Source organism: Girardinichthys multiradiatus, chromosome 4 (genome assembly GCF_021462225.1).
Source record: "Girardinichthys multiradiatus isolate DD_20200921_A chromosome 4, DD_fGirMul_XY1, whole genome shotgun sequence".
NCBI classification, from domain to species: Eukaryota; Metazoa; Chordata; class Actinopteri; order Cyprinodontiformes; family Goodeidae; genus Girardinichthys; species Girardinichthys multiradiatus.
The window spans coordinates 14,798,406-14,824,239 of record NC_061797.1 but is presented as its reverse complement, the minus strand read 5'-3'; the positions used below and the strand labels follow the sequence as shown (position 1 = coordinate 14,824,239).

Here is a 25,834-nt window from a genome sequence, read left to right as displayed (position 1 = left end):
AAATCCAAAGGATCCCGACATTTGATACAAAGCAAGGCATATATATACAAAGTCATTTCATTGGTGTGTGTGTGAGAATTCTTTTAAGCAATCCAACCAAAGTATGTGTTTTACGTACATTTTTCTGGCACTCAGTACTGTATGTCTGCCTGACCTGGACAGCTGCAGGATGTAATAATTATTGTCGTAGCTAGACCATTTCTAAACAGGCCTATGCTTTACAATAACAACTTCATTAATCTTTCCACACACCAAGAAAATGTCCTTATCTAACCTGTTCTTGAACTAGGATTGAACTAGAAATGAACCCTTTTTCTCTTCCTCTTAAACCCCCCTTAATAAGTGAAGACTTATTAGGGTGTTTTGTATGCAATCTTAGCAATATGGTAATATATAGTAAAATATGTGGTATACTTAAAGTGAAAAACTTTAATAAAATGTGAATTATTATAATAAATAAGAAGATAAATGATTTACAAAAACTAAGCAACCCAAGACGATTGCCCTTGTTAAGATCTTCAATTTTAGGTTCAACTAATTAATTAAGATCCTATTTAAGGTTCCTATGTGTACATTATTTTAACTATCTTAGACCAGGTAAACTAAACACCCTTGATAAAACCAAAATAAGTCGAATGGACCTCCTGGTGACAAATACCGTTTATTGATATCCTATAACAATATCTAAGTGCTGTAGACTTTGACTAGATTATAAAAGCTTACTTTAAATCATTAGTTGTCAAATTAGGTGTACAAAAAAAAAAACATCTATGTGAAATGGCTCCTGGCAGATGGCTCCACTTTCTACCCCACAAAAGATGGGGATAAAACCATCAAAACCAGAATAGTATGAAATGGCAAAGGGGTGATATGACCTGAACCCCAAAGGATCAGAAAATATTAACTAAACCTCAATCTTTTGGGAAACAAATGCTGAAAACAAACTTCTAGACTTAGCATGTTTGCTAGTAAAATAAACATCGTATCTAAGGCTCATTACCAAAGCAGATAATCTGGCTGCATAGCTAGCTAACACCAGTGTCTTAGGTTTAATAGCTGCCCTTTTTACTCTGTTTTTACATAACTCCTCCATCACAGCGTATCTCAGGTTTAAAAAAAAGAATCTCTGTCACTTTTAATCTGATGATTTCCAGCATTTTAGCTCAGATTCACTTTGAATTTATTTTAATACCGAACATAATATAAGGACTTGAATTTTGATCTCTATAAGCAGCAAACATTCTTATACTGGACTTCATCTGAGTGGTTTTAATTGCAACATGTGGAACAGCAGGCATGGTTTATCCAGTATCCTGTAATGCCTCCAGATGTGGCTTGTTTTGTATGAGCTCACTTTGTTTCTTAGTGTTTGTATCTGACATGATATGACTGTGATATGAAGTTTCTACCCTTCTGCTGAACTAAATCAAATAGAGACTGCTCCTGTTCAACTCAAGCGTGCTGTTTGGTAGCAGCTTTTAGCCACGATGTGTGGGTTTAGTCAAAATACAGCGCTCCTTAAGATGAGATGTGGAAATGGTTTATTTTCTACGTTGAATCCAAGACATTTGCAGTGATTTAGAGCTCTGTGTCATGTATGGATTTTATCATGCTTTTAAATCTTAATCGAATTAGAGTTGGCAAGTATTGGCAGCACTTGTGACAGTAAATATTTACATAAAATCCATCAACAAATTAAGTGTTGAAAGGGGGGGGGGGAAATATGCATGCCCAGATTCTCTCTAATTGGTCCCACTGGGTAATTTATATGTTAATAGAAAATGTTGAATTAATGGGTAAAATCCACCTCCTAAACAGTCTGAAAGCGCTCCGTTCAGACCATGACTTTCAGTTTTTATCTGTCTCATCTTTCAGTCGCCTGGATGATTTATAAAGTATTTCCTGGCTCTGCAGGATTAGGTTTGTCTTTATTTATTTTTTTAACTTGATGTATTTTTGCAGCAGAAACGTTTTTATTTCTTTCTCATACAAGACCAGATGCATTGTAGCCTCTGTGAGCATTTAAAAAAACAGTATCCTGAGTTTTACGTTTTTAATTACCCACTCTGGCTCAGGTAGAGAAATACATAACCTAGAGCACTGTGGTATTTTTGATCCAAGGTGAAAGGAAACCGTTACACACTCCGTTACTGGTGTAGTTGGATCTCAGGGGAAATCCCTAAAGCCTCTTGCATATTCTTTTAATCTGCTCATTTTTATTCCATACCTGATTTTAATTAAGAGCAGTAGGAAGCCAACTGTGTGCTTTAAGCGTGTGTCTGTCTGTGTGTGTCAGTGTATCTTTGGTTGCGCTGAGGCTGGGTATACAGGAATTATGCTGGTTGGTTGCTCTTTGCAGCGTAGTTCCTTTCTGCTAATCTTCATCCAGCGATGGACACATTGGTTCATTAGCATATGACTATGAGCCGTGCAGACAAAGCCAAGCAGAAAATGGCAAACTAACGTCTGAATCCAAATACTTTGTTCCATCGTCACTCGACTAATCACTTTAAATCCTATAGAAATACAGTTTTCTCCCACAGAAATATCACAGGTTTCAAGTGATGCTTTTATCTTGTCATTTTTACGTTAGCAAAGCTATCTGTGGAGGTGAACTCTTCTTGTCCTTGTCTTTCCACCACAGAGACATTCCTGCTCTCCTCGAGTTATTTGGCTTCTTCACACTCTGGTAATAGGAGTTGAGAATGGCAGCACAGCAGTTCTGTTCAATAGATGTGCTGAGCAAGGATGTGGAAAATGAAGCTCCCACCCAGTCGATTTAAATGGAGAATTGTGATTAATTAGAATCGATGGCATTGGCTTGATGCTCACCACTTCCCCTCTTCCGCTCTCTGTCTTGACCTCAGCTAAATGTGCTAATGTACCGTTTAGCACATAATACAGTGGCATAAAGGCACACAGATATTCAAAACATCATAACCTTCCACTTTATTATAACCAACTGTTAGTAAATAGCAAAGCCAAGTTGTGCACACATCCACACACCAACACTCACATGCTGCTGAGACCCACTGAACTGATGAGCTCAGCCCAAAGAGATGAGATGAGCCTGGAGGAACAAAGGGTTAGTCGATTTGGAAACCCAGCGGAGAGACTGCCGGCCGGGTCAGAAAGTGCTAAACGGATGGTGTGAGGGAGCAGTGTTCGCAGCTCTCTGCAAAGGTTCGATCTCTGAGGAGGCATCAATCTCCGCTGCCAGATTTTCCAACCCCCACCTACGTACTGTTTAGGCCAAAGTGCCACGTTGTAAGATGTTACACAAAGTTTCACACGAAGATTATTTCGTTCTTTCTTTCTCTATGAAAGAAGATTTGACATTTAAAGTCAGTAATTACCATTATAAAAGAATGCTCATGTTTCTATTTTTTGTTGTTATTGTTAGGGAAAATGCAAAGATGGCTACATAGCTCTGTCTTTTCGTCAAGCAATAAGAACTAAAGCCACTTTGAATGTGTGTGTCAAAGGATGATTAGGACAATTTAAGAATTGTACAAACAAATTTTAAATGTAAAGAAATTGTATTTCCATTTATTGTATTATATTTGGAAATGCCAAAGTGACTTGAACTTCATATCCCGTTGCAACCACAAACTTTAATGTTCTTATAAGGATTAATGAACTAGACCAACATGAATTGCTTCATATTCCTGAAGTAAAAGAAAAAGGGTACATAAAAGCCTGATAAGTGTAGGTCGCATATGAATTCGGGCCCATTTACTCCCGTAAATAGAATCCAGTGCCAGTTGTTGCCTTCAGAAGTCACCTAATTTAGTAGATAAATTCCATCTGTGTGTAATTTAATCTCAGTTTAAATTAATCTGTTCTGTGAAGGCCTCAGAGGTTTGTTAGAGAACATTAGTGAACAAAAAACACCATGAAGACCAAGGAACTCAGCACACAGGTCACAGAGAAAGTTGTGGAGAGGTTTGAACCAGGGTTAAAGTGTAAAAGAATATCCCAAGCTACATCCCAATGAGCTGTGCTTAATCCAACATCTGAAAATAGAAAGATTACCCCTCTAATCTAGCAGGCCAGAAGTAGAGGACAGTAAGCAGAGTAGCAACCAAGAGGTCCATGATAACTCGGGAGGAGCTGCTGAGATGCACAGCTGAGGTGGGACAATCTGTTGACAGGATAACTGTCAAGTATGCACTTTTCAAATCTGGTCTTTACAGATAAGGTGCAGAAATGGAGCCATTCTCAAAACAGAGCCATATGAAATCCTCGCATTGCCTACATTCAAAGTGTTATGTGTTGCAGATACCTAACAGTGGCGGTAGTTTTATGCTCTGGGGATGCTTTTCTTCAGCAGGGACAGCGAAGTTGGACAGAGCTGATGGGAGGATAAATGGAGCTAAATAAAAACATGTTGGAGGCTGAAAAAACTTGAAACTGGGGCAGAGGTTCGCTTTCCAGTAGAAAAGTGGTCCTAAACATACAGCCAAAGCTAAAGAAGAATGGTTAAAATGACCCAGTCAAAGTCCAGAGGTAAATCCAATTTAGAATCTATGGCAAGACTTGAAATTTGTTATAAATCCAGGTTTAAGGATTAAAAAATTGCTGTTACAAATGTTTTTCATCTAGGCTGATAACATGCATGCCACACTTTTGAGATTTTTTGGACCATGTGTGGTTTTGCTTCATATTTTCACTACAAAATGCAACGTTGTGTTGGTCGATCCCATAAATTTCCAATAAAAAACAAGGTGTGTGACAAAATCTGACAACGGTCAAGGGCTATAAATACTTTTGCAAGGCACTGTATATGTCCGTTGTTATCAGAAATACAGTAAAATACACCTACAGGATTAGATTCTTATTTTAAACTTTTAATCTTTTTGTTAATAAATCCTTCTAAAAAACAGATCAAACTACATCTGTTTATCATGAACAATACTTGATCCAGTGAAGAGCGTGAATCTCTGCAATCTAAATAATTCAGATCATTCTTTGATGACATGATTATGGAGCAGGTGAGTGGCAGCTCTGACACAAAACTATCAGTCCTGGCATCTGGAAAGCCCATATCAGCTAAAAGCTGTGCTGAGATATATCCAGAGAAGCTGTGCACATCCTCCAGAGCCAGGAGAGAGTGTGGAGCTGTTGCGGCTTTATCTAAATTTACCCTGGAGCCACACTTGGCAGGGATTCAGAGTGATGTCTGTTCCAGAGGGTTGGGGAAGGCAAGGGGGTTCTGACACCAAATCATCACTCAGCAAGTGCTCAGCAACACTTCCTGCATAAAAGCACAGTTACAGGAGACACAGTTGCATTTGCAAACAGATAAACATTCCCTGAAAGAAGCCCGTTTCTTTCATCTGCAGACACACAGTTTAATCCCGCCATTTCTCACACGCACGTTGCCAAGGAGACAACCACAGTCGGCTCAAAAATTCAAGAGCCTCTTCTTGGTAATAACACAGCATGATTTTCTTTTCATGCTTGATTGAGAGGCCTGCTTACTTTTGAAAACAACGACTCTTTCTTCTGCTTCACTAATAAACCAAAGATGGCCGTTTTCTAGTTTTGCACTGTTTGGGATTTTCTATGGAAGCCGCCTCGAGCAATTGTTTTAAAGGTGGCCCTTAAGTGTTGGTTATAGGCTGATACCTCCAAAAGCAAGGCGTAATTATTAGGGCTGCAACTAACGATTCTTTTCATGATCAACTAATCTGTGGATTAACTTTTATGATTAATCAATTAATTGTTTTTTATTAATAATTGTATTTAGCCTATATTTACCCAATTAAGTTATTAAGAACAAATTTAAGGGACAACACAAATGAATTGTGTAGTTTACCTGTTTTTACTTTAAACATGTCTGTTAACGGTGCACATTGCTGAGGGGTGAGCATCTGGTTTCTCAAGAACTCGGTCATGGTTGCTTGTTTTTTTACTGTGACCACATGACTGTAATGGACCAATTAGTACAAATTAAATTAATTAGTGGTATTTTATTATGCGTGCCTTTTTACTTATTGGTTATAAGACATTTTGGCTTTCTGGACCTCCATCTCCAGCTTCATCACCGACATGCTGTCTTTTTCAGTGTTTATGAAAAGAAGTTGTGCTCCCATGCCAGGCTAGATCATTTTGACAGATATTGTCGGCCACTTGTCTTTTTTGTAAATTTAGAGTGAAGTGCTCCCAACAACATAACATATAGCTTTCTGGATGACCATTAGGCATATATGTACCTCAAATAAATTTGAACCTAATAACAAAAACCTAAAAAAAAATCAAATAAAAATCACCAAGCATTTTTTCAAATAGAATTAACAAACACAACATATGTCAAGTAGAACTTTTTTTGTTAAACTTAACGGCTCTAAAATCTCCTTTCTTATCATGCCACTGTACTTTCACCTCCCTCTAATCTCCTTTCTCCTCATTCCACTCTACAACAACAGTCTCCTGTTTCCCTCTGCAAAAACTCTCACAAATGTATCCATATCGAGGTTATTTGTAATGGACTTCTCATGGGCCAAGATCACTAAATTCCTTTTTCTCTTGTGCAACATGGTGCAACGGTACGAGGTTAGGACCCCTGACAATGTGGAGAAGGAGCTCTCACATAATGCTGAAGATACACCAATTACCAGGGATGTTACGTACAATTTATGGATCTCAGGAAAGGCCTCCTTGTAATCATGTAGGTGTTTACATAGTAAACAGATCTTTTTCATTTGGATTTTTCTTGAGGAACATCTGTCTTGCCACAACTTCATTTTTCGGATTGGCATTATCTGTCACTAAGCCAGCCAGCACACCCAGTCGGTACAACATAGTTTAATCTAGAAATGTGCAAGATTTGGGGGCAAGGCTGGATATGGCTTTCATAAGGTCAACATTCTTCTGTGAAAATCAATTTTCCATTTCTGAAATAGCCCTGTCAAGGATGGTGAGCAGATACTTTACTGAGACTGGACTATTGCATTAGCTGGTTTCAAGACACCAAGAATCCGCACTAGAAACTTTCCAGTCTTAAGGAAGTCTCGCCTCTTTACTTGACACAGCAGGCCTGATACGTCGGTGCGCAGGTCTTATCCACAATGTGGCAGTGGATGTATGGGACATGTCTTGCAAGCTTCCTTTGAAGCAGAGCTTGTGCACCACCTCTTACCCCACTCATTACTGAAGCTCCATCATAACACTGGCTAAGTATGTCGTCAGCACTGTAGCCAGCATTAGAAAGGTGTGTCAGTATCTCAGAGGTGATGTACTCCACATTAAGTTCACCCAAGTAAAGCAAGCCAATAAGATGCTCTTCTAGCATGGTTTTGGTGACAAATTGGATCATCACAGACATATTTTCCACATGGCACCTGTCCCTGGTCCCATCACTTTTGAGGTAAAGCCTGCAGAATCAGCATTTTCATATTTTGTCCTGATCTCTCCAAGCACCATGTCTGCCATTGCTTGAGTAATTTCATTGTGGATATCCTTAGAAGTGTATTTTGCATTCTTTGAGATACTTTTAGCAATGTTTGGTTCTTATCCTTCTTCAAGGTGTACGCCATCAGTTTTAGAAAAAGTCCTGAACCAACATCTTCATCAGCTTTAGACCTATCATGTCTCCGTTTCTGCAGTCCCACAGAGCCCCAACTCATTCACACAGAGAAGCGTTACAGCACTGCCCACATAGTAATATTTTTTTTCAAGTTGTGTTTTACCAACCAACAGGGAGTCAACCATCCCCCCTGAAACCTCTCTACTTTGGTACTGAATCCAGATGGTTGAAACATACACATGATTGTGGCTGGACATGGTCTCTGTAGACCCCTGGACCCTGCACAGAACGCAAAATAAAACAAACTAATTGGTGTTTTCTTCTTCTCCTCCTTGTACATCACAGCATTGTACATCCACCATGGCTGCTTTTGTTTACTGAGGATTTGTGTGTGTTTGTGTGTGAGGCTGCAGTGGTTCAGCATTGACTTATTGACCTCCAAAAGTCCTGAATATCAATTGAAGGGTTTGTTTTCCAGATTTTAGCATATTTGTGTTTTTTATTTAAACTACTTTCTACCTGAGTTGATTGCTGTGTCAAGTTCAAGGATCCATCTGTTTACTTTTTGGGGAGTTTAGATATTAATTATTTTGAAAGTAACTGCAATACTTTCACACATTATTACTAATTCCATTCTCTAACAAAGTTATCCCTCTATCCATCCTTCACCCGCCTGTCTGTCCATCCACCCATCCATACATTGTTTATCCATCCATTAACCCATCAATTATTTATCTGTTCCTGCATTTTTATCCATACATCCTTTGTTTATCCATTCGGGCGTCCATCCGTCCATTAATTTAGTCTGGAAAAGTGTTACACGGTAGTACTGGTGTAACAGTAAAAATATACTTTTGGTGCAACATTAAATCTCATTCAGTTATTTATTTGACATTCTGTTTGTCGTTTTTTTCCCCCTTGTCCTTCAGGTATTCCAAGGATCGTCAGCCAGCCATCGCCCACCTCCGTTCATATCAGGGACAGTCAGGTCATGGCATGTGAGGTTAACTTTGACCTGGTGCCTTTCACGCACTGGGAAAAAGACAAGGAAGCGTTGGAGCTGAGCAACAGGTTGATCCAGCTGCCCAGCGGGGCCCTTGTTATCAGCAACGCCTCGGAGACCGACGCTGGTCTCTATCGCTGTGTCGTTGAAAACGTAGGTTCCTCCAAGTCAAGTGACGAGGCCTCGCTGCAGACGATACCAGGTAATCTGCACCATCGAAGTCAAATTCTTAGAATCATTCCTTTAGGAATAAATATAAGATTTTGTCCAAGTTAGAATTATTGCTTGCCTGACCTCTCTCTAATTACAGTGTTTGGGCTGTAGTTGATTTATCAGTTTATTTTTCCAGCTAAGGGAAATAACATTCCAGTACTTTTAATTGTTTAATTATAGAAATCCATTGTGTTCTCTTTGGGTTCCTCATTTCCTTTAGCACCAAGACACCCGTCTGACTGGTGAGAACTGGTTTGATGCTAAAAGAAACCGACTCATTTCCATTAAGTTTAGATGATGCTACAGTAACTCACCTGTAGCACAAAGGGAGGCTGAAGTCCAGTGTGGCATTGTCTCGCTCTGCCCCTCTACAAGTTTTATTTACTGTGTTGTTAAACGCTCGACTCCCGCCGGCACAGAGAAGATATTAGAGGCAGTAACTCAGACTTCAACAAGACCTCTGTGGGGTTCCCTGTTTACCTGTTCTGAGCATTCATGCTGGCTTGGCAAATAATTGAGTTCATGCAAGAAGAAAACTCATAAAACAGTTTGAGGAAATTAGGTTATCCAAACGGGTAAAGCTGTCAGAATATCAGCCTCTCATTGGTGCAGCTTAGACATTTCCAATGAGAGACAATGAAAGAGAATTGCATACATCTAGGTTTTTGTCTTATGTCTTTATGGTTGTTGAGTTATGCAGAAAAAACAAATGGACACGGGAATGAAAATGGTCGTTAGGGAAGTTATATTTCCTGTTTGGGATCAATCAGACCTTATTGTTATTGTCGATGTTACTCAAGAGTTCAGCTCAGCAAGACATAAATCATCTGACTCCTTTTGGTTTAGCTGTTGTGTTTCGTTTAAAATTTATCTCTTATCATATTGCTTTGAGCTTCACTTGTTTTCTGCTGGCTCTTAACCCTGCACATTTTTTGTGTTTTTTTTTAAGAAACTGGAGGAGAGAGGAAGCTGGAGTTCCTGGTGCAGCCTGCTTCTGTGGCCAAGCTGTTGGGTTCTGGCGTGTTGCTGCCATGTGTGGTCTCAGGTTATCCTGCACCTCACATCCGCTGGATGTTTGGAGAAAAAGTGCTGGAAGAAAGGTATGAGTCTCATTACATTAATACTTGCAGTTTATTTCCTGCATTGCATCATTTTTAATCAACAGATCTTCCGGCTTCTTCAGACTTTGTCTTTGTTTTTACTTACTTTTTACAATTATGCAATTATGCTCGAGCAATAATGTACATAGTAGATTAAATTAGTTTATTAATCCTATTGTGGAAAGTGTCTCTGTTACATCAGCCCAGGTAAAACCAAACATACTGGGCAGTAGAGCTGCGCATTATATTGAATTGCATATTATTATATTATTATTATACTAGCAATGCCACAATTGCAAAGGACAACTTCAATGCAAAATCAAGTAGGATATTATATTTCAAGTGCCGTGCAGTAACATCTTTGGCCTGTTGGATGGTCTTTTAGCCGCCCTTGATGCACACACTAAATATATATTGTTATTGGCTGAGATGCTTAGAAAGAGTGATGGGGATTTTGTGATGGTGGAAAAGAAAGAAGTGAGTCAGGAATATGTGAGTTAATTGTTGTCAACGTCATCATCACAATGTCCAGCAATACCATGGCAGTTATGTTCTCCTGACATTGTGCAGCCCTACTGTTCAGTAAAATATTAATGATAAGTAAAAGGAAAATGTGCAAAGTATAAATTTGTATTAGCAGGAATTCATAGAAAGGAATTTACAAAGATGCGAAATTAGAAACTGTTCAAAAATATTGATTCACTCTGCAAAAGAGGCTTCGTTATTACCGTCAGAGCATAGTTTATAACACATTTATTAATGCAGTCTATAACATTTATTGTACTTCGGTTTTGAGATATATATTAAGCAAAAATGTTAACTACATTTTGTACAAGTGCAAATTATATCTTAGATTAGCTGATTTTAGCTAGTTTTTTTTAGCTGAGGTATCAGATTGGGTAGCCACCTGTCGTTTTAACACAGCATAACCACAATTCCTGCTCCCTTTAGTTTCCACCCCATGGCTATGCCTGTTGTGACCAAAAATATTTCCAAACAGCTAAATTTGCATTTCTTATAAGTGTGGGAATGGTGTGAGTGGCTTCTTTTAGCCAGCTGACTGGCAATGCACAGCAACAGGTAGGATTCTTCTATGCAACAGGAGAAAACTCCAACACTCTCTCTGACATCTCGTTAACAAGACTTTAAATTGTACAAATGGAATGACCAAAAATGTTTTTTGTAACTTGTTAAAGCCTTGCTTTACCTTGATCACCTTGGTAACTGTCACATGCCGAGTCCATAGCTTTCCACGGACCATGAAAAGATAAGTGAGCATTAACAGGTCAGCATGACACAAGTCCTTTAAACAAAGAAAAACATATGATTTTCAGTGCAGTTGTTCAAATTCCTAAATATCCTTAAAATCTTTTTGGATTTCCAGGTGTTAGACCTCAGTGTAAGGCTTAGAAACCACAGTCTCAGAATCTTTTAACTCAAAATGTCAAACTAGGAAACTTGTTCCTGGTTCTTCCGTGGCTGCACACATATTGTGCTGTGTGTAGTTAAACAATGCGAAAAGAGGTCAAAACAATACGTGTCAGGCCTAAAAAGAACTATTTACTGCAGGAGTAAACCTGCCAAATATTTGCTGTGGTAAAACAGTTTGCTTTTTGTCATTTAGAGACTGCAATTCAGCAGCTGTTCAGACTCATCATTTGACATCCCCTTTATAAGGACTAGCTGGTATTAGCTAGCAGTTAGTCTAAAGCCAGACTCTGCTGTGTTAAGTTTCACCGTCCTCCATTCAATCTAGCCGTCAGAAATCTGCAACGGCAGTAACACATTGCTCCCAGTGCTTCTGGCCTCCGGAGAGCTATGCTGTTTGTGCTGGCGTCTGCGTCGCAAGGTGTTAATGCTTTTCTGCCGCTGCTACCCGAAGAGCTTCATGGGGGAAGAGTTAGATTTGCAAACAGAGTCAGTTCATCTGGGAGACCGGGCTGTCGGGTCGCCAGCTGAGGGGAAGTTTCAGAGCACCTGTGCTCTCACTCCTTTGGCTCTCATTAGCTCAGGCAGTGTGACTCAACGTCCGCAGAGAGAGTAGCACTGAACGTGGGAAATTTGATTCTCACTAATTAGGAAAGCACTTTGTTTACCTAACCCCCTTGTGCAAGTTCTGCTGCATAATTCTGAAACTTGGTGGGTCAATAAAAAAAAGTGCAGAAATGAGGCCCATTTATCTAAATCCACCTTTGGATGGGATTTCTGCTTTAAGTGCAATTAAATGTAAGGTTGTCACATTATCCACAAGGCTCCTGTGTGGTGTGAGCGAGAATGTCATTAGCCCGTTGAGCTGATGGTTCAAAGCCCAGCGCCATGGAAGTTAAATGTCTTTAATGACTGTGATTGTCTGCAAGTGTTCTGACCTCCAAAGGGAGCTGGCTAAAATGGTCCTTATTAATCTACCTTGTATTAATTAGAAAATAACATCCAGTGTGACTACTCCTCCCCTCCTGGGTGTCTGTGGAGGTAATTAGCAAGCATACTGAACTATCAGGGAAGCCTTGGTGATATTCAAGAGGACACAAAGCCTCCTGCCTTCAGAGCGCTAATAGATAGTGGGGCAAATACATTTCCAAGACCTTTCTTTGGTTTTTAATAAAACATTGACAATTAAGAAGAATATAACAGGAACGTCCGTTTGTTCTCTTTGCCTTTCCTTTCCCCTCTGAGGCGGCGTGTAGAAGAGAGAAGATGCTGTCAGTTCAAACACTGGTTTGTAGGAGTAACTTGGAGGCACAAAGGGAGAACCGTTAAATAATTATTTTATTAGTCTGTGGTGCACAGCCCAAACCTTGAAAGTTAAGAAGCTGGAGCTGTACGGATGTGATGAAAGTGGATGAAAATGGGTAGAATGTACTGACAGTAAGCACTGTGACTTACTGGGGTCTTCACATATTTTTTTATTTTTGTTATGCCTCTTGTTCCTGTTTTATTCTTTTATTTGTAGACAAATGCAACTTTGTAAGTGGATGTTAAAAGCAGTAGTAATTTCTGTTAGTCCGTGTTGTGTCTCCAAAGGCATTTCACACATTCATGTTTGCCGCTGCTGCAGCCAACTGCGGTGGTTCAAATGTGAAGAAGTAGTAATGGATTTGTTTTATATGGCGGAAACTATATAAAGCTCTTTGTTCTGTAATAGGAGATGCTCCACCAGGTTTTGTGGAGGCTGGTCGGAATGAGCATGTTAAAGATCAAGAGACAGACAAACAATTAAATACGAACTATAGTTTTACTTTAATTGTTCGTCTAGTATTTCATTTGACAGAAATGTTTTGATGTGTAGATTTAATGAAACTTTTAAAATTGGTTGTGCACAATAAACGTCACTGCATGGTTGCTGGGAGAGCTGCTTTCGGACATGGTTTAGTGACTGATGTTAGATAACACTTTGCCAGACGAGCTCCAATTTGTTTTGAAACCAAATGGGAATTTGAGAAAATGTCTCCTTTCTAATTCTATTGAGAGCCTTATATCAGTGGTCTCTATTGTAGCCACAACTTAGTATTCGCTAACAGTAACAAAATGATGAACATGTAGATTATGGCTTTTCATTAACTAATTGAGGCCCTGTGAGAATGGAAATGTTTTATGTCAGCTTTAACATGTGGTAAGTTTTGTTGGTGCCCTCTAGTTTCCACACCATGAATATCCATGTTTTTCTGCTGGAAAATACAGTTTATTATCAAACAGTCGAATCAATCTGTCTTTTAAGTTTGGAAAAAGTGTTAGACTTTATTTAGCTAATTCTCCCTAGCATTACAAAGCAACAAGTGGGGGAGGATCAGAACTGTTACTTTACAGCCTGAAAAGTACTTCAGAGACTCTTAGCCTTTCTCTGTAAAATTGTGAAAAGGTCTTGAAACCTTCAGGTGGTACTAGGGACATGTGTTGCAGTTAAAAACCTTGGTATGTGTTGGTACCAGCAACTGACTCATTCTCTATAAAGAGACAGTTTGATTAAATAAAATTATGATTACATGCGTCTAAATCATTGCTTGTAAACCCATTCCTTTGCGTGAGATGATTCCAAGGACACACAGATTTTTCCGGCACTGATACTCTGTAGTATAACAACTTGTCTTTTAATTATTGAGTTGTTTAAAGCCACAAGTAAAAGCCGTATTGAATGATTTAATTCATTTTAAAGGGCGCCACACACTGTGCAAAGGATTTCTTTCATACAGTGGATCTCTCTACTGGCTATTGTTGATATGCTTTTCATAATGATTTCAAAAGACATTGCTTGGGCTACTTTTGTGCAAATAATTATTATTTTTTTTGGATTTTGGTCAGATATTTTAGATGCATATGGTTGTATTACATGAAACATAAAACTATAAATCCATTTTTTATCACTCCACAGGTAATTCTACTCCAAGGGGCAGTGTACATATTCATCACTGGCCCGATGCTTTCCTTACATTCATGCAGGCTCTGAGTAGGTCCGTTACCAAGGACACCAATCTCACCGTAGACTTAGATTAGGTTCTGCCACACTTTGACAGATTATGCCACGCTTTAAGCTGTTCAGTCAACATTTATTCTAAGTAAATGTCCCGTATGTCATTGCTAGTGTCCCCAGATATCAGTATGCAAAGAGGAAGCGGGCCTTTGAATGTCTCCATGACACTCATGAAAAGGACACTCATCTTTTGTTCTTAGGAGTATCACTCCATCACCTAACAGAATTCCCATGCAGTCAATAAAAATGGATGAATTATGCATGGCGGCCAGCAGTAGGGCATGCAAATCAAGCCTCATCCGAAGCCCCCGAGTTGCCCATCTCCGATTCTTCTTCTCTCCTGCCGCTGATTTGAATAACACTGTATTAGATTTACTCGTGTGTAGCTGAGGATCTTAGCGTGCAGGATGTTTGCAACTGGGCTACACCTGAAACCTCTCATATGTCTAACATGCGGTCGCAAATCTTTCACCGTGCTCAGTTTACTCCCTTCAGGTGAAAACCTATGTATACAGGTAACCACTCTTATGAATACAGATTCGCACTTTATCCATTGTGTTTAGATCAGGGCGGTATCTTCAGGGATGAGACCGACGTGAAGAACATGAAAAATGACTCTCAGTCTTTGACTTTTTATTATATTACAACTTTGATTGTTGATCCAGGTTTTGTTAAAAAAAAAAATGCACTTTTCACCAAAAATACACAGTTTTATGACTTATTAACCAGCTTACAAATGCAACAAGAGCTCGCAGCAGAGCGCATAACTTTGTCAGCCTTGCTCGCAGCTGATGAGCAATCAAATTAAGATTTGTTTGTTGTGTTTGTCAGAATGTGAGGGTGGAGGTAAATTTCAGTGCCACTGGTAAAAGCTGATTCATTGCAGCTCTGCCTCATGTCCTTTTTATTATGAAGCTTATAAAATGTTGACTTTTACCAAGGTTGAAAATTAAATGTGCTTTCTTGATGATTTTATTATGTTCCAAAGAGGTAGTAATGAGTGAAATTAGAATCAGCTTAGCTTAATTTACAAAACACAAAATTTGTCTTGGTGGAGGATGTGCACTTTTTGTTACCAATGTCATTGAAAAGTATTAGAAGCACTTAATACTGAACAACCCTCAGCTATTTTAGTATATAATGGATTGCTGAAATTGGCTTAAACTTAAAATGATTGCACTCTTTATCTAGGATGACAGATTGTTTTGTGATTTAGTGTTAAAAGAAATGTATTTACTTCTTCCAAAAAAATATCAGCATATACCATTTATTTGCAGTACATTACCTCCATTACGGTGTACTTTTCCCAGGTGGCTCTGGTCTTAGAAATGCACCTATCAGATTTTTCTTCGGCCAAAACCAATTGCCACTTTTTTTTAAATCAGTCCTGCTGATTCTGATTTTGATTGATTCAATTCTTTTAAAAACCTATATCACATAAAACGGAAAATAAATATGCAGTGAGTTCTTAGATGAAGGTAGTAGTTTTAAACTCAACAGAAAATAACGGAGTGTCATATGTCCCTAACCTTTACCTAACCTTTATCTGATATGGATTAAACTCTAAAAAAATTGTGGATGGTGTTGGTTGATGTGTAAAAAAAAAAACAACTAAGCATTCTTTGACTTTTCAAGCATTTATGCATTTGCTTGTCTGTATTTCTGTTTTTTAACAATATATGATAATTCATATACAGAAACCAATCAATTTTAGACTCATACATTGCATTCCTTTGCATTAAAGTGTGGATTTACTTAGCGTTGAAACAATTAATCAGATTAATCGTGATTAATCAATTATTTAAATAGTCATTAACTACTTTAATTATCGAACAATCATTAACTGGCGTATACAGACTCTAAAACATGCCATTTGCTGAACGAATAACCCACTTAGAGCAGTAATTAGGCCACAATTGTCCAAAAAGTATATATATTGCGCATCTAAGATGAAAAACCTTCTTTGTCTGTCCAGAACTCCTCAAGTGGTAGAGTTGTAGCTTCACCAAAAAAATCTCCGGTTAGGCACCTTTTGCTCTCAGATTATTAATCGGTTAATTGAGAAAATAGTCAACAGATTAATAACATATGTGTGTGTGTGTATGTATATATATATATACAGGGGTTGGACAATGAAACTGAAACACCTGGTTTTAGACCACAATAATTTATTAGTATGGTGTAGGGCCTCCTTTTGCGGCCAATACAGCATCAATTCGTCTTGGGAATGACATATACAAGTCCTGTACAGTGGTCAGAGGGATTTTAAGCCATTCTTCTTGCAGGATAGTGGCCAGGTCACTACGTGATACTGGTGGAGGAAAACGTTTCCTGACTCGCTCCTCCAAAACACCCCAAAGTGGCTCAATAATATTTAGATCTGGTGACTGTGCAGGCCATGGGAGATGTTCAACTTCACTTTCACTTTCATCAGTCTTGCTGTGTGTATTGGTGCATTGTCATCCTGATACACGGCACTGCCTTCAGGATACAATGTTTGAACCTTTGGATGCACATGGTTCTCAAGAATGGTTCGGTAGTCCTTGGCAGTGATGCGCCCATCTAGCACAGATTTTGGGCCAAGGGAATGCCATGATATGGCAGCCCAAACCATCACTGATCCACCCCCATGCTTCACTCTGGGCATGCAACAGTCTGGGTGGTACGCTTCTTTGGGGCTTCTCCACACCGTAACTCTCCCGGATGTGGGGAAAACAGTAAAGGTGGACTCATCAGAGAACAATACATGTTTCACATTGTCCACAGCCCAAGATTTGTGCTCCTTGCACCATTGAAACTGACGTTTGGCATTGGCATGAGTGACCAAAGGTTTGGCTATAGCAGCCCGGCCGTGTATATTGACCCTGTGGAGCTCCTGACAGACAGTTCTGGTGGAAACAGGAGAGTTGAGGTGCACATTTAATTCTGCCGTGATTTGGGCAGCCGTGGTTTTATGTTTTTTGGATACAATCCGGGTTAGCACCGAACATCCCTTTCAGACAGCTTCCTCTTGCATCCACAGTTAATCCTGTTGGATGTGGTTCGTCCTTCTTGGGGGTATGCTGACATTATCCTGGATACCGTGGCTCTTGATACATCACAAAGACTTGCTGTCTTGGTCACAGATGCACCAGCAAGACGTACACCAACAATTTGTCCTCTTTTGAACTCTGGTATGTCACCCATAATGTTGTGTGCATTTCAATATTTTGAGCAAAACTGTGCTCTTACCCTGCTAATTGAACCTTCACACTCTGCTCTTACTGGTGCAATGTGCAATCAATGAAGACTGGCTACCAGGCTGGTCCGATTTAGCCTTGAAACCTCCCACACTAAAATGACAGGTGTTTCAGTTTCATTGTCCAACCCCTGTATGCATCCATACATTTAAAATGTTGTCATTGAGGACTTTTGTATTTAAATTCTCAGATTGTTTCCAAAGACATTTTTATAAAATTTGGCTTATAAAATTGGTATTGCAGTATGAATGCTTGCGGTTAAATTATGAAGGTGAGAACAAGTGTGTGTGATCTGTGCTGTTTATTTTCTTTGTTTTTTTTTTTGTTCATTTTACTCCTGTTCACCCTGAAGCATCAAAGCGTCATAAAGTTCCAGTGGGTTTTTCAGATGTCCTTGGAAAGATCGGATTCAGCTTCCAGATAGAAAGCCACGCAACAGAGCACAAAATCTGTCAGCCTGTGTCACATCTGATGAGGGAAACATTAAGACTTCTTTATTTTGTTTGTCAGAACGCGAGGACGTTGGTAAATTCAGTGCCACTTGTAGAATCTGATGTATTCCAGCTTTGCCACATATCTTTTTTAATATGAAGCATCAGATTTTCTGTCATCTACAGAGACTGAAATCAAATCTGGCGTGTTTCCATCTCGAGAACAGTTTTAAAGCATATTAGACGCAATACAATGGTGCATTTGTATGAAGCTCTATGGAGTGGGTTTATAATAAAAGAGTGCATCTAACTTAGTTGTAAATTGATTTTTTTCAGTTTTGCTTAGTATATAAAATAGTGTCCTTGGGTGAAGGATGCACATTATAAATACTCTTCTAGTTGGAAATACAGCAAATGTTAAATATCATTAATTGTTAGTTTATAGTTGAAAGCATCAAGTAATCTAGATCCATTAAAGATAGTTTATAATAAATCCGCATTTATTTTTCTGTGTGTTCTTTGATATTTATTGAGATATTGCTTATGAACCAAATGGGATGTCAAAGAAAGCTTCAACCATTGGTTGTAACCCTGGTTTTTCAAATTAAAGTGTTCATGAGAGGCATAAACATTTTCAGTTAATTTTACCACATTAAAAAGCTGTTTTTTTTTTTTTACTTGAGGACCATAAACTGAGTACAATTGACTGGGTCTGGCAGCATCCACAAACATGCAGTGCTTAAGCAATGAACCATGAGCAGGAATTAATTCAGTAAGAATATCCATCCATCCATTTTCTATATCCGCTTCTTCCTCACAGGCTCACGGGGGGAAGCTGGTGCCTATCTCCAGCAGTCTATGGGTGAGAGGTGGGTTACCAGGGTTTCCTGGAGTGTTGGTAAAATGCTTTATGGCAGCCCTCAGCTCTGACATGTCTATCTTTAGTAGATATGTCTTAAATGTGCCCTATTTAAAATTTTTATTGTTACGTAGTGCAAATCTGTGTAGTTGTGGCACACCACAGAGCATAAAGGGTTTGTTTCGCTTTAATAGACTTCGAGGATCCACCAGAATCATCTAAATGCGTATTATGAGTTCTGAGCTGCCGGCTTTATTGTAATATGCACTAATCAAACAATCCGTTTATCCTTGGAAGCCATGGTAAGGTAAGCGAAAAAAGCAAATAAAGTCAGGTATGTGGGAGATGTTTTTGTCTCCAGGGTCCCTAGAGCTCTTTTTTACAAGCCAGAGGAGAACAAAAATGTTTTCTTGGCTGAGTCACTTGAGAAGCTCCAGCTTGTGCTCCTGGCACCAACTTTTTTTTTCCTTTCATTAATCTCCCCACATGTATTTAGTTTGGTAATCCGTTGATTCGTGTCTTCCACATTTACTTTTCTAGCATCTCACCTCGCTTCTACTTTACTTTTATTGTTATTTAATCAGAGAGGAGTTCTGAGATTTGAAATCCTGGCCAAGGTGATGGCAGCTAAAGTAGAAAAAGCAGAAAATGCAACTCATACATACTCACAGCAAAAATGTCCTAAACAATGGGGACAATACAACAACATTTAAAGATATGCACTCACTACAGATATGAGCAAAATCATTCATCGAAACATTTATATCCAGATGTTTGAGCATTAACAACACTGAAAAGGTTTTTCTTTGTTTTTAATCCATCACTAAGACTGATTCCTTCAGATTTGACTGCTATTGCAGATTCCAACAGTAATTTAGTGAATTTTGGAAGGCTTTGTTCACTAACTCAGTACAGACCCTTTGCACAGGTATTAAAAGTACTTTTTGTGAACAAATCTGAATAATTCTTGTATTCAGGAGGATGTAAGGTGGTAGATATTAAGGTAAAATGTTAAGAATGGCTTTGTAAATTAAAACTAGCCAATGGTTTGGTCATCTCACCCACAAAGCTGAACATTCAAAACGAAAATACAAAATTCAATGATGAGTCAAAGCTTTAAAGGTTTTGCAGAATGTAAAAGTTGCATAGAAAACTGTATCATTAGGAGCAAGCATGGAAGCATTTTGAATTTGCATTTACCTAAATTACATTACTGAATCAAGCAAAGGCATAAAAGTAGCGGGGACAAGTCTTTCTTAGCCTCAGGTAAGAAGAACCAGAGTTTTAACTTTATTTTTTAACCAACTGATTGATGTGAAAGAAGAAGAGATAGGAATCAATCCAGATTCCACATATTTGTTTTCAGACATTAATTCAATATCAGAAGCTTGCAGAGTGGCAACAGATGGAAGGACTTCGGTTTTCAGTTGGAGAACAGCATATGTTTTATTTCTTTGGCATAAAAAATAGTTTAGAATTACACTAAACAGTATTAAAACATTGTTTGGGGTGATAAGGAGTCTGAGAGGTGTAAATCCATCAGAGAATATTTCAGTATCGCCGGCTTAAAAATTTAAATTGGATGCTCCTTGGTCAACATTGTTGATGTATAAAATGAAGAGGGGGAGCCTTAGAGCTCATCCCTGGGGAACACCTGTAGCTACTATGACTAAAGCTAGATGACTTTGCCTTTAACTGTCATACATGTTGTAAGGATTATTTTTAAAACAAGAAACAAAATGTTCTCACAGATTAATTAAAACAAAGTTTAAGTCTTGTTTAAACTTTTTGGAACCAGAAAAAGTAATATAGTTTCACCCTCTGCAAACTGAATTAATTTCCCAAAAACTTTGAACATGATTCAAATCCATGAATCTGGTTACTTTAATGGGACAAATGTCTCATCCAGCCCAATGATTGACATTCATTGGAGCAAGACCTAGAGGGAGAAAGGAGAGAAAATTGGGAATGGACAAAAAGACACCAAATCATCAATTTATCACAAGTTCATGGATTTCCTCTTCTTTTGCTGAAACCATTGTGACACAGCATCACTGATTGATAACGCACTCCTGTACCTCCATCAAGAACCCACACCAACAGTGTTTATATTCTACGTTACGGATGACCGAATTCTTTGAAGCAGATAAACAACAGAAAACAAAGGAAGGAATAGATGGTTGATTTTTGCAACAGTTCATTTATTTATTCCTTGATGATCCTACTTAAATGGCTTCCTCAGGCCTCCACAGCCCAAGCTAGTGTCCTCTTTCTTATGGAGCTAGAACCGTCTTCCCTTTTCAGTCAAGCGCTGTAGCTCTCTTACTTGAGACACACACAAACTAAACAGAATGGGAAATCGATGGACTGTACGTTGTTTTTTTTTTATTTCCCAAGTACCAAAAGGAATCTGTCAGAGCCTTTTTATGGAGCGCGCAGCACAAAAGGCCAAAAGTCTGAATGGTTGTCCTGGCGAGAGAATCTGCAGGAATGCCTGGCACAGCAAACTTAGATGTCTTTTCAGAGGAATTTTTCATTCATCGGGGAATTGGCGTGCATCCTGTCTCTGAAGAATCAGCCATGTTCTCTAATGTGAACATGGATGTGATTAATCTACAGGAAGACACTGGCCATTCATAGCACTTCTGGGGTATTTCTGTTCACTGTGCTTTGATTCTCCCACCTCAAATATCCATGACATTCTCTGATGGGCTTTCTGCTGAGTTCAGTATTTTCTGCCTGTATTTCCTTTATTATAGCATTGCTGTCACATTGTGCTTGGTGTGCATTATATTGTTCTGGGCTGATTTCTCATTCATATCAGTCTCTAAGGGTTGACCTGCTGCCTGTAACATGACTTTATTGACCTCAAGATTTAAACAAAAAACAAACCTGCAGAATTATGATACATCGCTGGGAGCAGTAAACCTATGTTTACATTTGATTTCCTGTTTGGAAGTCAGTTTTGTTCTTTTCGGTTTTGGAAGTGTTATATTTTTCCATACCCTTCAAAGTATCTGCCATGTTATCAGTGAGGATCTCTGTCTCATATAAAAGTTCATATATACAGTATTATGCTGTGGGGAACCTCAGACGTTTTGTGATGAATTTGTGTTGGAACAGAATAAAAAGCCATTAAACAGTGAATTTTATGCATTTGAATACAGTACCATCCACCTTCTCATGTAAAAAGCCATCTTGCTTACTGCCGCCCTCTCAGGATGCTTGCTCAGCTGACCTGTTGGTGCTACTTTCTAGCTTCTGGTTCTCCCTTTGCAAACCCAGACTTCTCTCTGTGAGCTGTTGGTTGCAGTGCTCCTCCCTCTCTGCCATCTCTTCCTGCTCCCCTGCTCCAGTGGTTGTTGAATCAAGTCAGAACTTGGCCACAATCTGCATCCCACTGGGCCTATTGGGAAAATTAAAATCAGGACTGTTTAAACTGGAAGGTCACTGGTTCAGAGGGAAGAAATACACACAGATGTATGGTTTTCTTTTAGTTATAGGCTTAAATAGATCTGGAATAATGAATGCTTATGATGATTTTGTGCATCTCTGACTCATTTATTTGTTTATTTGTTTTTATTTATTTGTAAATATTATGGTTTAAAAAATATGGATCCTACGCTGCCAAGAAAAGCCCGTAATTTGAATTAAGTAATTTTCAGGTCTGGATAAGTATGGAAAAACATCAGAATACATAAATATACTTAGATTTTAAGGCATTGTTCCTTGTCCCATGAAGCTTTTAACAATTGTATTAAGTCATTTTGAACTTATTTACTTGTATATTTTAAAAATCAGCTAAAACAGACCAAGTGCTGTTTAACTTTGAACCAGAAGTATTGCCATTGTGACACCAAAAACCCCTGTTGAAAGAAGTAAACACAAAATATATTTGCGCATGCGAGTATGTGTGATTATGATGCTTTTGATCTTACGCTTGTGGAGCGTAAAATCAGTTCTCCATCTTTGCTGGTTTGCAGATGCATGCCACCAGTAGATGCCAATAGACTGATGAAAGAAAATGAAAACATATGTCAAGATGATGAAGCAGCCTGAGTGTTGCCACTGTACAAACTGGATAGACTTTCAGCTCGCAGTCTCAATAAAACTTGCCTGTTCTGTAGTCATTCCAGATGGTTTATTGTACATTGGATCTTGAGGGATGGCTACAAAATAAAACATGAAGACATCTGTTCCAGCACATTTATTTTTCAAAGCTCTATTCTACACCATACCAAAGATTACAAAATATTACCTTAATTCTTTCTAGACTCTGCTTACAGAGAACTGCTGGAACCTTTTCTAAAATGTATTGTTAATGATGCTGGAGAAGAATTTCAGATTTATTTGACTTTCATCCAGTTGGCCCTGCTTTTAGCATATTTTATTTATTTATGGCTGTTGTGACGGAGCAAAAGAAATGAGGGCAGAATGTGGAGTCAAACTCAGGTCAGTAGGGGAGTGTTGATCTTGAGGGAGTGCTCTAGTTTCGACTCAGGAATGGGGAAATGTACCTCATCTGTATGTGTTGCTGCTCATCATAGTTCTGTTGTATTTGACGCGGCTAAGTTAAGGGTAGCGGCTTAGTAAACATCCCTGAATGTAAATGGAAAAGTTTTTGGTCATGTCTAATTTTGGTCCCACTTTGTCTCGCTGTTTTCAGTGATGGTCGTGTAGAAGTGGTGGGAGGCGGCAGCCTTCAGATTTCCAACATCACGGAGGAAGACGCCGGCATATACACCTGTGTGGCCGAAAACTTCAACACCACCATCGAAGCCCAGGCCCAGCTCACAGTTCAAGGTAATCTAGTCAGCAAGCATGAGTGGTTCCCAAAAGGTTCAGGTTCTGATCCACAAAACATAATTGCCATAGTTTATGTGAAAATATGCTATGAGGATTTATTTTAATTTCTGGAAATTACCTGAAGACAATGTAAGGTGGCGTCTGATGGCCCACTAGTTGATTTGGCATCCTCTCTGTTGTATCTTATAATAGCAATCTACAGTGGCTTAAAGATTAAATTGCATTAGTGTCAAAGGAACATACCTAATATCTAAAAACCAAACTACACAGAAGACATTTTAAAAGGGTGTCTGTGCTGTTTCTGGCTCAAAATCCAAAACATCAACTTTTTTCCTATCTGCCCCTGTTAAGAATAGGAAAATTAGTTAATGAATGATTAAAATGACAAAGAAGAAGCTCCTGAAGAATGCCACAAACTAAATAATTGGTTGCTATGGTGATCCCTACCTTTTCCAGGTAGTAGATGAAAGGGGGAGCCAACAGCAACAGCTTTTTTATCAGACAGACAAACCTCAGGGTGGCCCTCTTCAGGTTGGAGGGGAGTTGCTACCTCAAGAAGAGGAGTCTTGTTCTCACGAGTGAGGGTAGAATGGAGCGGGAGATCGACAGACAGATCGGTGCAGCCACCACAGTGATAAGCACGCTGGGCTGGTCAGTTGTGGTGAAGAGATCTAAGTCAAAAAAGCGACGCTCTCGATTTACCCGTTAGTGTACATTCGTACCCTCACCTATGGACATGAACTTTGGGTCATGACTGAAAGAAGAAAGGAGGAGTTAGCTGAGGTGGCTTTGGGAATCTGTTTCAGTTGCCCCCTGGACACCTCCCTCGAGGTGTTCCCGGCACGTCCTACCGAGAGGAGGCCCAGGAGACGGCCCAGAACACGCTGGAGGGACTATGTCTCTCGGCTGGCCTGGGAATGCCTAGGGCTTCCCCCCGAGGAGCTGGAGGAGGTGTCTAGGGAGAGGGAAGTCTGGGTGTCTCTGCTTAGACTGCTGGGTGGTTAGTGACATCTGATGGCTCGATGTGTACATTTTTTAAGAGTCTGCAGTGTTTTATCTAGTAGAGACCGTATGTGAGCTTAAGGAAAACTTTTACTTTCAGTATTTAAGGGAAGATGGAGAGAAAAGATTATGGAAATCAGTGGAGAGCTGGTGTGAAATCTGCATTTTGAGGTTATTTTACAAAACACTGTATTTTCTATAGCAATGACTGATGCACTGGGTGAATATAGACAAAAATTCAAAAATTTTGATGTATAAATTCTCTATGTGGAGGAGAAACTGCGAGGATGAAAGGCGTTTAATTCCAAAGGTGTCCGAAAATTTCAAAATCTGAACTGTGTGCATCATAACTCTCTAATAATCAGAACATTGTGTGGTAAAATCATTGACCTGTTTAAACATAAGTGTGTTCAAAAAAATCATTTTAATAGCTTGTATTTCCATGCGCACAAATGCACTGCACATTCTTTTTCTGTTTGTTTTTTAAAGATTTGTTTTGTGGCACCAGTGGCCTTTTATTTTTTAATTTCTTCAAAGTAGGCAGACAGGCAATGGGGTGAAGAGAGGGGGAAGACATGTAACACACGTCGCCATGGCCGGGACTCAAACCAGGGAACACTGCACATTCTGTTCAAAGTTAAATAGTGATAAAAAATCACAGTTTCATTCAATCTATAAGCAGTTAAGAATCTGAAGTAAGGGCCACAAACAACCCTGGGAGGGATGCCCACCAGGCCCCACCACAGCCCTCAGTCAGTCTTCAGGACCCCCTAGGCCACCAGATGGGGGCCAACCACGTCCAACTTCCGATAACTTTTTAATCTTTGACTTGTGTTTCTGCAAGAACTATGGCTGAGCTATTCAGCTCCAAAGAGGGCTGACTATTTTACCTCTTTTTTTCCCCAAAATGCTATAATAAATCACTGGAAAAGTCTTTCTGTTTTTCATAAGTCCAAGTTTTGACTTTTTTCTTTGGGTGGATTTTCCACTAATGTTTGGGATAATTCACAGACCAAAAAGGGGAAAGAGAAGAGTAACAAGTTAGCATAAAATCATCAACTACCAACACCAAAAGTGTGCATTTGCATTGACACCGGTAATTATACATGTAATCAGTACCACAGGATTTAAATCATCCTGTTGTGGTTGCAAATCACCCAATATCCTAACGTATTAGTAGCTTTA

General features: G+C 39.1%; 1 protein-coding gene across 1 annotated transcript in view; it reads left to right on the top strand.

Annotated features, from left to right (window-relative positions):
- neo1a (neogenin 1a) overlaps positions 1-25,834 on the top strand; it is a 222,519-nt gene that overhangs the window by 114,399 nt on the left and 82,286 nt on the right. The window contains exons 3-5 of the mRNA XM_047363495.1: positions 8,461-8,736; positions 9,697-9,847; positions 23,508-23,644. Coding sequence (XP_047219451.1) covers positions 8,461-8,736; positions 9,697-9,847; positions 23,508-23,644 — 564 coding nt within the window. The remainder of the gene's footprint in view (positions 1-8,460; positions 8,737-9,696; positions 9,848-23,507; positions 23,645-25,834) is intronic.